At 42.3% G+C, this 12,421-nt stretch overlaps 1 protein-coding gene across 1 annotated transcript in view; it reads left to right on the forward strand.

Moving 5' to 3' along the window:
- Positions 1,065–12,421, forward strand: part of LOC109843220 (E3 ubiquitin-protein ligase UPL5) — a 42,509-nt gene continuing 31,152 nt past the window's right edge. The window contains exon 1 of the mRNA XM_020412156.1: positions 1,065–2,134. Within this exon, the coding sequence (XP_020267745.1) occupies positions 1,087–2,134 (1,048 nt within the window). The 5' untranslated portion in view covers positions 1,065–1,086. The remainder of the gene's footprint in view (positions 2,135–12,421) is intronic.

Genomic DNA, 12,421 nt, shown 5'->3' on the forward strand with positions numbered 1-12,421 from the left:
TTTGCTTGTTGTCAACAATCCACATATTTGACCCCTGTATGGGCCTAGAATGCTCCACTGATAAGTGTTAAGGCAAAAGCCCATCAAAATCAACAGAAGTTTAGCAGCCCATACAACGACACGCCACGACCAAGCGCCAGAAATGGAAGAAGACAAATTCTCCGTTTCCTTCCTAAAAACCCCAAGTACATCTCCTTTTCCACTCTCTCTCTCTCTCTCTCTTATTTCTCTCCTCCCCCAGCTCCCAAATTCACCCCCCATGCCGAGCTAGCTAGGGTTAGGGTTTTGGGGCCGATCAAACCTTCCATCATCATCGCCGCCTCCACCGGCCATGTCCCCCTCTTCTCCACCGCCATCGCCCGTATCAGCCACCGCCTCCCATCGAAGCGCAAGCTCGACGATTATGTCTCCCTCTCCTCCCCGATCCCTCACTCCGACCCTCTAGCTATGCGCTCCACAAGCCCCCCTTCTCCTCCGATCTCAACCCCTCCTCCGTCTCCTCGTCCTCTAGGCTTCATTCCTCGTCGTCGTCTGCTGCTCTGCTCCATCTTCCTCCTCCCTCGTCTCGCTCTCCGGCCTCATGGTCTCCGTCGACGCTTCATTTCTTCGGCTCCGAACCGATCGAGAACGCTGGTGCTCCACGCCCGCCTTCCGCCACTGTGAAGTCTTTGATCGAGCAGATTGGGAGACATCACCGGCGTTCCCATCAGCCCCGCCGACCAACCGGATCATCTACTGCGGCCGGCAGCTTGAGCTGGACTCCACTCTCGCTCTGTGCTCGGTGGAGACGACTCTTCGCTCCACCTCACCGCCCGGCTCCGAATCCACTCGCTTCCCCGTGGCCTGGGCGCCTGGTGCAGGACCTCGTCAAACTCCGTTACTGTGCTCTGTCAACACCCGCCTTCCCGCGATATCCCTAACCTCGACTCGGTGTCACCGAACTTCCTTGCCTCGTCCCCACCGGGCCTAAGGGCGAGATTCTGGACTCAACGTCGACTATCTTGACATCTTCATCCGTCGGGTGCGCTCCTGCGGCCCGTCGTGCAGCGGCCCTATCCTCTCCCTCCGCCTCGTACGAGCAATAGTATGATCGCGGAGCGGACCATCAGGCTCTTCCTTAATCCCATGGCTGATTTCCTCCCCAAGCCCGTCCATGTTCAGTGCTGGCCTATCCTTCTCGAGTTCTGCAAACTCATTTCGGAGACCAAGGGCAAGACTGACAGCCTCTACATTTCGTGCCGCAGAACGCTGGGGTCTCTGCTGGAGGCCCCGAGAGCTTTTTGCGGCGGTGGTGATGGTGGGTACTCCTCCAGGATTCAAAACTTGGTGGTGGAGCTGTTCCCTTTTGTGAAGGAGCTGGCAGAAACCACTGCTGAGGGTCTGTCATCCGAGACCATCTTGCCTATTGAGCTCAACGAGTTCTCCAGCTTCTTAATGGGGATGAGAAGGGCGGTGAGGGAGTGGATGGACGGTGGAAGTCCCATTCCAAAGTCACTACTGTATAACAGTTCTCATCCGAGTTACGAGGGATGGATCTTTTCTCTCCATTTTATATTTCTCGAGCTCTTGGGGAAGGTTGATGACTGTCTTAAGAAAGTTGAGAGCTTTCTGACAGGAAAGGGACCGGTCCAGAGTGATGCTCGATGGGCTGGGTGGTCCCATATTCTGGTAGTCTTGACAAATGTGCATAGTTTCTCTAAGATCTATGAGGGTGCCCCTGAGTTACTGCACGCTGTTCTTGTAAACCGAAGGTCCTCTGTGAATGCTCTTATAAGACGTGCAAAGAAGAATGAGAATCTCCGCTGGCTCCTTAAGCATAGGGATGTCGTTGATTTTGAGTCGAGAAGGAGCTTGGTGATTATGTTGTTCCCAGAAGGAAAAGATGATTATGAGCACCTACATGAGATGCTCATTGACAGGTCACAATTGTTGGCTGAGTCATACGAGTATATTGGACGGGTAGATGCTCACACATTGCATGGTGGGCTTTTCATGGAGTTCAAGAACGAGGAAGCCACGGGTCCTGGTGTTTTACGGGAGTGGTTTTGTTTGGTTTGCCGAGCTATTTTCAATCCGCAGAATGTACTTTTCCTGCCATGTCCAAATGACCGTCGAAGGTTCTTTCCCAATCCAGGTGAGTCCTTTCCTGTCTAGTTATTTAGAAATTCTCATTATTTTTCCTAGTTAAAGCATGGAATTGAATAGAATAATTAAAATTGAGAATATTTGTCTACATGGAACCTCATATTGGAAATTAGATCTCCTGCTAGTAAATTAGCTATTTGCTCTCTGAAATTATTGAAATTATAGTACTATAAATACATTAAAATTGTACCTACTAAATTAATGGGGGTAATGATCTTTAAATTTCTTATATACTTAACATGAAAAACCTTTCATGTCATTGGCTTGATCTTAGAGCTTGCTTTATCTTGAGAATGATGCTATCTTGATAACAAATAACCACATAACATTGCTGATACTTCTTAGATTATATCCTTGCAATCAAAACACTACTAGTTTTATCTTGGATGTGCACCGCAGTTCTTGTGAGGATGCAGTAACAGCTTTATCCTATACACCCAAAAAATATTTTGAGAAACTCATTGTTATTAGAGGGCTTACTTCTATTCTTCTATGAAGTTGTTCTGTTCAAAATACCTTCTAATCACTTGTTTTGTGACTGACTATACCCAATGTTTGAGAAAGGGTTAGATGCTAGACATGATACTAGACGCTTAGGTGCCTAAGTAGTGTCTAGGAGTTCTAGGTCCTTTTTGGCAGCTAAATACATTGTTATCGAGACACAAGGCGCAATGCGGGGCGCAAAGGCCCCTTACGCGCACCATGCGTAAGGCGCACAACGATGCGCGCGTCTCACTGAATTGAGGCGCACAACTCAAACTAATATTTTCAACATAAGACAAAGAAGCATATAAGCAACATGTTTATAAATTATCACAAAAAAACCAAGAAATATAATTTTACCGACTAAATCATGAAAGAGTCTTAATTAGCATGCATAACATAGAGAAGTTTATAAGTTTTAACAAATCACAATGCAAGATAATCTCCAACATAAACAAAAGTCTATGAAACAAAACAAACAAGTAACAAATAAGAAATATGTATTTTTATTTAAAATATGATATATATATTTTTAAATAACAATTAAGTGATTAGAAAAACATGATTGTTCATAATTTTTTAGTTAGCATTCTTAATTGCTATTTACTAGTTAGCATGAAAAGATAGAGAATGGAAGTAACAATTACATATTACATGTTCATAATTTTCTAGATAGCATGCTAATTAGAGAAGAAAGTTATAATTAGCAAACAAGTATACTAAATTACTAATTATTGTTTTCTTTTTATAGGTTAAACATGAAAAGATGGAAAATGGATTAGCAACTAGCAATAAAGAGTATTACATGATGTAAATATGTAATATGTAAATTATTTAAAAAAACAAAAGAAAGAGTCTATTACATGACGCAGGTGTCAAGCGCACGCGAGGCGCATGCGAGGCGCGCATCTCGTGTGCGTGCAGCGCCCCAGATCTGGTGCGGGGCGCAACTGCCTCAGCCCGTAGCGCCCCGCGCTCGGGGCACGTGCCTCGATAACAATGGCTAAATATTTGAAAAACCATGAAGAAACAAAGACACTCATTAAAACTAAGTAAAGAGAGAAGAATAGAGAAGGAGAAAGAGAAAGCGAGAGAAAGAAAGGAATAAGAACGAAAGAGAGGGAGAAGATAACGAAGGTTCAAGAATTAACTCTAGCAAGAGTTTGATAGAGAGGAGAGTTAGGATTTAGTAAAGACACAAAAAAGAGGAAATGGTTTTTGCAAATTAGAATCTCAGCCTCTCTTTTAGATAAATAAATTTAGATTCGGATTTAATCCCATATCTAACTCATTATCTTTGTCCATTATTGTACTTATACATTTGGTGGAGCAAAGTTTCTTAACTTATGCAAATTTAGTACCATGGTTTGTAAAGGGAGGCCTAGATTATCCTATTACCATTTCTTTTACAAGTGATTTTTGTTATGTCTCAATTTTCATGAAGAAAAACATGGTCAACTATTTTCTTCCTTAAATCCCAATTCTTTCCATAAAGGCACATCGAGAAATGAGCCATGACGCTAAAGCATTTGATTTAATGTGGATACCCTAAGTGCAATGTTTGAAATGTTAGTATGTTCGTAGTTTTTATTCGGTTTTTTTTGCTATCAATACATTAGATGGCTTTGCTATATTCTAATAAAGATTATTTCCACTGGGAACAATTCATCATCTAATAATCACAAGCTTCTACTTACTGGTTTTTTAAACCTCTTCTTCTTAATGTAACACTTTCAAATCAACTTTTGGTACTTCAAACCTTAGATCTCCTTTCATGTTAGTTCGATACAATATTGAAATGGAAAATCCTTTCACGTTTAATATAAATTGATAGCATTGAAGATAGTTAAAGTTTCATCTTGTTAGAATATATCCTAGTTTGATTAGGATTGAAAGAATATTGATAATTATATTTAGCAATGCTCTTTGTTAGAAATTTAAAGGCTAAGTACTAGATTAGCCTATAAAGTAACACCTATTTTCCAAGAAAGTATAAAAACAAATGCCAGCGACAACAAGACTTAAAAATTGACACATGTAACCAATAAGGACTACTCCGGTTGTCGGAATTTTGATTTGAGCAGTAAAATTAAGGGTTTTGGATATATACCTCTCAAATCTCCTACACTTACAGATTTTCCCTCTAAATTCAAATATTTACCAAAAAAACTCAACTCTCTCTCTCCTCACTTACATTACCATCTTCTCAACCTCTCCTCACTACCCTCACTTACGTCCTTTCCTTCTCTTCTTCCTTCTCTCTTCCCCTTCCTCCACTCCCTCCGCTTTTCGTAAATGTTTGATGGGAGAGGGAGGATGGGAGAGGAGGGAAGGGGAGGAGGAGAGTGAGATTGAGGAGGGAGAGGTTGAGAAGAGGGAAGGTTGGATAATGAGGGAGAGGAGGAGGTGAGGGTGAGGATCTTGGCGAGGAAGAAAGGGGAGGTAGTGGGAGAGGGGAGGAGAGGAGGATGAAGGAGATGGTGGAGAGATAGAGATGAGTTTCTTGCTAATATTTGAATTTTGGAGAGTATCTGTCAGTGTGGAAGATTCTGATAACTGATAAGTATATATATGCAAAAACCCTTAAATTTTCCACTCAAATTAAAACTCTGATTATCGGGGTACATCTTAGTTAAATGTTTTAATTTTTAGGTTTTTTATCGCCGGCTTCATTATTTTTGCCTTAATTGGAAAGTGAGTCACTTTGTAAGCTAGCTAATACTCTAGACAAAATTTTAGTACTGATAATTTGATGTACAAAGACTTCCGAAGGTCACCATTAAACTGAGAGCATTTGAGCTACTTAGTTAAAAAAGCTCATTTTGCTGAAAGAACTTCTAGTTTGTTTAGGATTGACTTGAAGAAATCCTAAGACAATTAGAATCAAGAGTGTCTATTTTAGAAATTGTAGTATTTTGATTCTAATTAAAAAAAGTTCTTGTAGCCTGGCTTCTCTATAATATAGCTTATATATCTAGAATCTTAGTTGTTTTATGCTATATATTTGTTTATAAGAGATAAGTTAATTATAGGCGTAAAAAATTACCTATAGATTACTGCATACAGCTCGAGATGAAGAGAAGATGATAAACGTCATCATCTGAGTCAAAGAGGATCACCCGATGCAAGGAATGCACAAAAATACAAAATGACGGGGAAGCGTGCAATTTTTTAGGTTAAGAAAGTGTCTAGGTAACTACAAGATTGCTCATAGTTTTCGAGACAGGGAATGTGTCTCGGAAACTATAAGACAACCCATAGTTTCCGAGACACAGAAACTGTCTCGGAAACTATGAGGGAGTTTCACACTTGTGTTGACGGTTTTCTTAGATTTTGTGCGGTCCACGTGGCTTCATAACTGTTGGGGATCGTGTGAACGTGGGAGGATCGTTACAAATGAAAAGTACGCTCATAACTGCAGAAATAATGGCACTTAAACGTGTAGAGTCAGTTACAAAACGGACTGGCTGAACTCCTTCCGAGACACAGAACGTATCTCGGAAATGGAGGATGTCAGTTGGGCTTTGTTTTGACTTTCTACATTCAGTAACTGCTTCTAGGGACTAAATGTTTCCCTATCACCCATATGCACGAGGTAGGGACTTGAGCAATTTGGTGAATTTTAAGCAAGAGAAAAAGAGTCTTCATCAATTTTAAGTACTTCCTAGAGCCTGTGGCGTTTCATCGAGATCTAAGCTTTGACTTGATCTTAAGAAGAGTGTTTTATCTTACCTTGTTGAGATATCCACTTCTGTCCTTGTTTCTAAAACAAAACATTGACCTTAAGCCTTCTTCGGAACAATATGGATCTGTGATTCGGTCGTCCACGGGCTAACGCTCTCCCGACACATGCAAAAATCCCACGCAAGCAGCGACTAATAAATAGTTTATGCGTGTGTTTATAGGGAGCACTCTTAATCTTGTTTTATTGTAAAGATAAGTTTTACAAAGCACAAATTTTACTCTTTTGTATCCATTGTAATAGATAAACGTTTGTAATAAAATTTGTTCCCGATGTAAACACGTTGGCGACTACAGTAGGAGCCAATGGTCTTACTGTCGAGACTATCGTGTACCAACCGATCAAGATCCCAGTTGAGTCTACGGTCTAGTACGAGTTCGACCAAGCAAAATTCGAAGAATATCTCCTCATCCTCCTTAAGATCTTCTTTGTCTCACAAATACAGGAAGATTTCATCCGTGAAGGTGTTTCAATCGTCAATGAAGGCTACGGGTGATGACTCTCACCTAATCGTTGTTGAGGCTTCCCCTCGCAACGCTGCTCTAGTGATTAACAATGTCGGAACCTCTGCTCACAACGACTCTTCTCCAGTTAAGGAGTTGTTGAATGAAATTTCGCCGACTCTGATGAAGAGGGCTTGTCAGAGACAACGTCAGCGTCGTGCTCGTCAGCTAGCTAAGGCTATGGAACAAATCGACGGAGTTCGCTACTACGCAGATCTAGAGTCAAAGGGGCATCGAATGATCCAACTGTCTCAAAGACAAATCACCAACATTTCTGCTAAGCCATCGATTGAGGAATGGGTCCAAGTCAAAAGGACACATTCAACTCTCAAGCAACGCATCCAAAAACGTCGTGCAAACGCCCCTTGTTTTTGTGTCTTCGTGCAGAAGACACAAGAAATGAAGAGGGAAATCGTGGCCAAAGAACCACCAAAAGCCCGTAAAGTCTGGATTCCAAAATTCGAAACTGCGCGAAAATCAGACTTGAAGGCTATTCCCTTCAACCGAGACACTAACCAGTGTCTCGGCCAAAAGGGCCTTGTCCGAGACACTGACCAGTGTCTCGACCAAAGGCGGCTGCTTCGCCGACTCCGTCAATGTTCGTTCCTCATCTGTTTACTCCACTATATCTGCTACACCATCAGTGAAGTCTTGGGTCAGCCCTGACCTGTCAAAATTTAAAATCACGATGGCGAATCGTCTCGGTCCTTTGCACGAAGATCGAAGCAAAGTTCCAGTCAAAGAATGCTTGGGTCCGATGAACAAATCCCAAGTGACTGCAGGTTGGGAGTTGTACGCATCCTCACACTAAGTCAAAACGATCCCAAGTTGGGAAAACTCCGATTTTTACCTGCTCGAGGGTTCGTATTGGAACTCAGGAGCCTATTAAGATTCCATACTCGCAAGTGTGTGGTTCTAAACGTGTGATTCCTAACGTGACCTTAGATCGCTCAAAGGAAACAATAAGTCGTCTTGAGAATGTTAACAAGGCCTAACCACACCAACAGTCGATAGGTTGCTCCGGTCATCATACTGATAAGTTGTATTATCAGACTGGGGGTGTGAATAAGTCTCAAAAGAGGACTGTTCGAGAAACGAGCCCTCGTTACTCATATGAAAGGCTCATCAGAGCAGTATTGTCTGAATGTAGCTGCTCCAGAGCCACCTCACCAAGGGTTTCTGTATTTTAGAGACTTTCCACCGAAGCATCAAAGCCCAGCCAAGGCGTTTCCACAAGAAAAGATCAGCCATTCAAGATGATGAACTCCCAGAAGTCACCATCAATATGGTAGATAGAGAAAAACGACATTCGACAAACTCTGACCCCGACTTTTCTCCAGGAGGAAGAGTTGATCAGAGGCTCTCTCAAAGAATGTCACGGCTACAACTAAGGGCCACTAGACCCAGAGATTACAAAAGAATGCACTAATGGTCATCTTCAGCTAAGAGCCTCTGACGACACAATGTCCAGTGTAGGACAGACTAGGGAGGCATTCACCATCACACTTGACCAATTAGCTCAAATGCTGCAAGAAGTTCTGGCTAAGCATTAAGAAGAAATCAGAGCTGAGATGAGAACGAAGATGGAATTGACTATGCAACAGATGAGAGAATTGCAGACTCAATAACCTCATCAGCAACATAAGCCTAGTCAACGGGCTGAGTCTAGCTGGCGCAAATACTATGCCTGTTCAAACAAATATGGTTGATAACGACGTAGAAGTGGATAAGCACTTTTTTGCCGGCACCCCTCCTAACAATAATAACCCTGGGGGTGGTCTAGTTGAATATCCTCAACATCCCCCGAAGAAAAATACGGGTGAGGACAAGAAAATGAAAGAGCTCGAGAACAAAATCAACGCTTTGATGTCGGCTCAAGAGGTGAAGAAGACGGGTATTTCATGCCCATATCCGAGGGAGTGAGTCAATTCCATACCCGTTAAAATTCAGTCTGATTAACTTCACCCCATTTGACGGGAGAGGTTCACCCACTCAACACTTAATTTATTTCAAGCCTCGTTTGGGTATGATATCTAAAAATGAAGCTTTGATGGTCCGGTCATTCGTTGACACCCTTCGTGGGACCGTTTTTGATTGGTACGACGTCTCAAGCCTGGAAGCATTAACAGTTTGGACGATATGAACAGCTTATTCCTCACTAATTTTTTCGATGATGACACCAAAGTATCAATTGGAACCTTGCTAGATTAGAAACAAAAAGATGGAGTGTCAGTTGATAACTTTGTCAAACGTTTCCGAAATAAAGCAATGAACTGTCGAGATCCGATCATGAAGGAGTTCATTCTCCAAACGTGTCACAATAATCTCTCTTTAGATGTTTTAGAAGCTATGGGGGTCGTGCCTTCCAAGACTTGGAAAGAATTGAAGATTCGTGATAAATAGGTCGAACGCTTTTTCAAGAGAAAGAAGCTTGAGAGGGGTCGTCCGGTAGCTAATCCTCAAAAACAGAATTTTAATTCTTGAGGTAGAGGAAAGGCTCCCGTTGATGCCGTTGATGCTCACTAAACATCACAACGACAGCTGTAACAGCAGTCAACGTAGCAATTATTATTTCAATTGCAGCATCAAGCACAATAATCTCCAAACAGCTAAAGATTTCGGAACCTGGATTTCCGAAGGAATATTCCTTCAAAGAGGATGAAGTGTCGGCTATCTTCAAGTATCTCTTGGATATCAATAAGATCAAGCTGTCACCAATCACGAATGAAGAGGAAGCTAAGAAAACCTCAAATCCGAAGTATTGCGCTTATCATAGAAAAGTCCACCATCCTACTAAGGTTTGTTACGTTCTCAAAGATCAAATTCAAGCCTTGATCGATGCAGGTATCATAACTGCGAAGCCTAAGGAAAAGAAAGTGGGTGCGAATGTAGTGTCTATCAGTTACGGTTCCGTCCCTCTATCGTGGTTCTAACCACAGCCCGTGTCGAAGGTAGAGATGAAGGTAATGAACGACGACCCTCATAGACAACGTCAGAAGGGACTCGTACCACACACCGCACCTAACGGCGTAGTTTTTTAGGTCCAATCAGATCTGCTTGGAGATGAACAGTGGATGGGGTCCTCTTCCAATAAGAAGCCTAAAGGCAAGGACAAGTCTTGTTGTCCTACCATAACAATCCCGGAGAAAGATGACGAATGCATCCCTACATTCCCACTTTCTGAAGACAAGCACGAAGCCTTTGCTACTAGGAGCGGGAACAAATATCAGTACTAGTATCCTGAAGCTTCTGATTAGAATGTTAAAATTTTGGCTGAGCTAGGGTAGTTTCAACTCCTCCCAAACCGACTGACAAGCCCCAACAACAACCAGATGCTAAGCAGAAGGGAATGACGACAAAACAGAAACCTCAACACAAAGATACTAAAATTCCGAAGCAATCTCGTTTCAATCGACCGATTGGAAGAGATAAACCGGAAGCTTGAACACTTCATATCGCTTCGATGTCATGACCCAGTTAGCCAACATTCCCGCGAGGATCACTCTATATGAGTTGTTGCGTCTTTCTAAAGATACCAGGGAATCTCTGCAAGAAGCTTTGGCTGACTCTGACGTTTTCATCACTCAGATTAAGCAAGTCCCTGAAGAGCCAGAGCCACCAGTTCAACACTACAATCTGGCAGCTAAACAGTTCCCTTACATCACCTTAACAAAGAAGGATATGCAAGTGAGGAACTCGAAGCATGATAGGTCTTTGTATTTCACCGGGTATATTGGTTCAACTACTGTCAACCGAATCCAAGTAGATCCGGGGTTTGCAGTTAGCATCATGCCGCTCCGATTGATGTATCATCTCGGGATTCCTGCTAGCAAGTTGGCTTTCACGGGCACTATTATCTATGGATTCAACACCAGTGGATCCAAGTCATTGGATAAAATCCGAGTGAAGTGTCAGCTTGGAGAAGTCCAAAGTCACATGTTACGTGATCGATGCAGAAACTTCTTACAACTTGCTGTTGGGTTGACTTTGGATCCATAGCAACGTTATAGTTCCTTCCACCCTCCATCAATGTCTAAATTATATAGACACAAATAATGAGGTCAAGACGGTGGTCACGGACAAACAACCATTCATGGGGTTACAAAATTATTTTACTGACTCCCTTCTATATAGGCTTAATCCGATACTGAACCATCGGTCCTAGGGACGGACAACGGAGAAGAAGCTGATACCGAAACCGGGCTCGATTATGACGAAGGTCTTGTATTCAATAATATTGAACCTCTTGTAATCGATCTTGATGGTGGCGAATTGTCAGATGAAAGTTATAACTGGTAACTTGTCGATCATGCAATAAATGACGATTTAGAGTACTCGCTTTGTCTTAATGATGTAATGCAGGGATTGTATGATTATGCTGACATACATTATACATATGCCGCTTCAGTCATCTTGTATGATAAAAAAGCATGTCAAAGACTCCTTCGGAACAACCCTTGTCTTACCTGCAAAGGTAGGGTGTGGAAACGAGATAATTTTTGGTAAAAGGGAATCATTCCCGCCCTCTAATCTCTTTTTGGAGACCAACGCCGATGATGAAGAACCTGATCAGCATTTCTTCAGATACAGCTCACAAACACGTGATTATATGAAGAAGCAATGATACAACCTCACGTTTGGTGAAGGTCTTCATTTTGGCCAAGGTATCCGGGTTCCACCTCCTCTTGCCTATGTACTAAAAAGGAAGCCCGATAATTATTACGAACATAAGAGGGGTTTAGGTTATGTCTCTTCATCTGACGACGAATGTTGTTGGTAAGTCATCAACCAGTCATCCAATTCGAGTAGAGACGAATATTCGTCAGATTCTACGGATTGAGATTCTGATGTTAGCCTTAGAGAAATGGTCAAAGGCCTGATGTCGAATATGACCACGATCAACCCTGCAGCAGTAAAGGGAGACAATCAAATGTCAACTTAGGAAGATCTTTGGATCCATCACTTGAATATGGAATATGGTGATCGATTCGAGCAAAGGGAACATCCCACCTAAGACAAAGTGATCCAAGTGAACATGGGCGACGAGATCAATCCGAAACCCATATTCGTCAGCGATAGTCTTCCACCAGACGAGAAAGAAGAGTTGATTGTCCTCATTAGGGAATATATATCGACGTTTTCATCTGGAATTACGAGGACATGTCAAGACTTGATCCAAATGTAGCGACGCACCGCCTCAACATCAAACCGGATGCCAAACCTGTTAAGCAACAGCAGAGATGATTTTGTCCGCAGATCATGGAGGCGATTGAGACATAAGTCAAAAAATTATTCGACTCAAGCTTCATCCAGGAAGAGTAACATATCGACTGGCTAGCGAATATTGTCTCGGCCCTTAAAAAAAAATTAGAATATGTATCGAACTTTTAGCCTGAACACCGTTTGTCCAAAAGATTGATTTTCCTCTTCGATCGGATGTCATCATCGACAACACGTGTGGGCTCGAGAGAATGTCCTTCATGGATGGATTTTCGGGTTACAATCAAATCAAGTTGTACCCAGACAACGAAAAACATACCGTATTCAG

This window comes from Asparagus officinalis, chromosome 5 (assembly GCF_001876935.1).
Source record: "Asparagus officinalis chromosome 5, Aspof.V1, whole genome shotgun sequence".
Lineage (NCBI taxonomy): Eukaryota > Viridiplantae > Streptophyta > Magnoliopsida > Asparagales > Asparagaceae > Asparagus > Asparagus officinalis.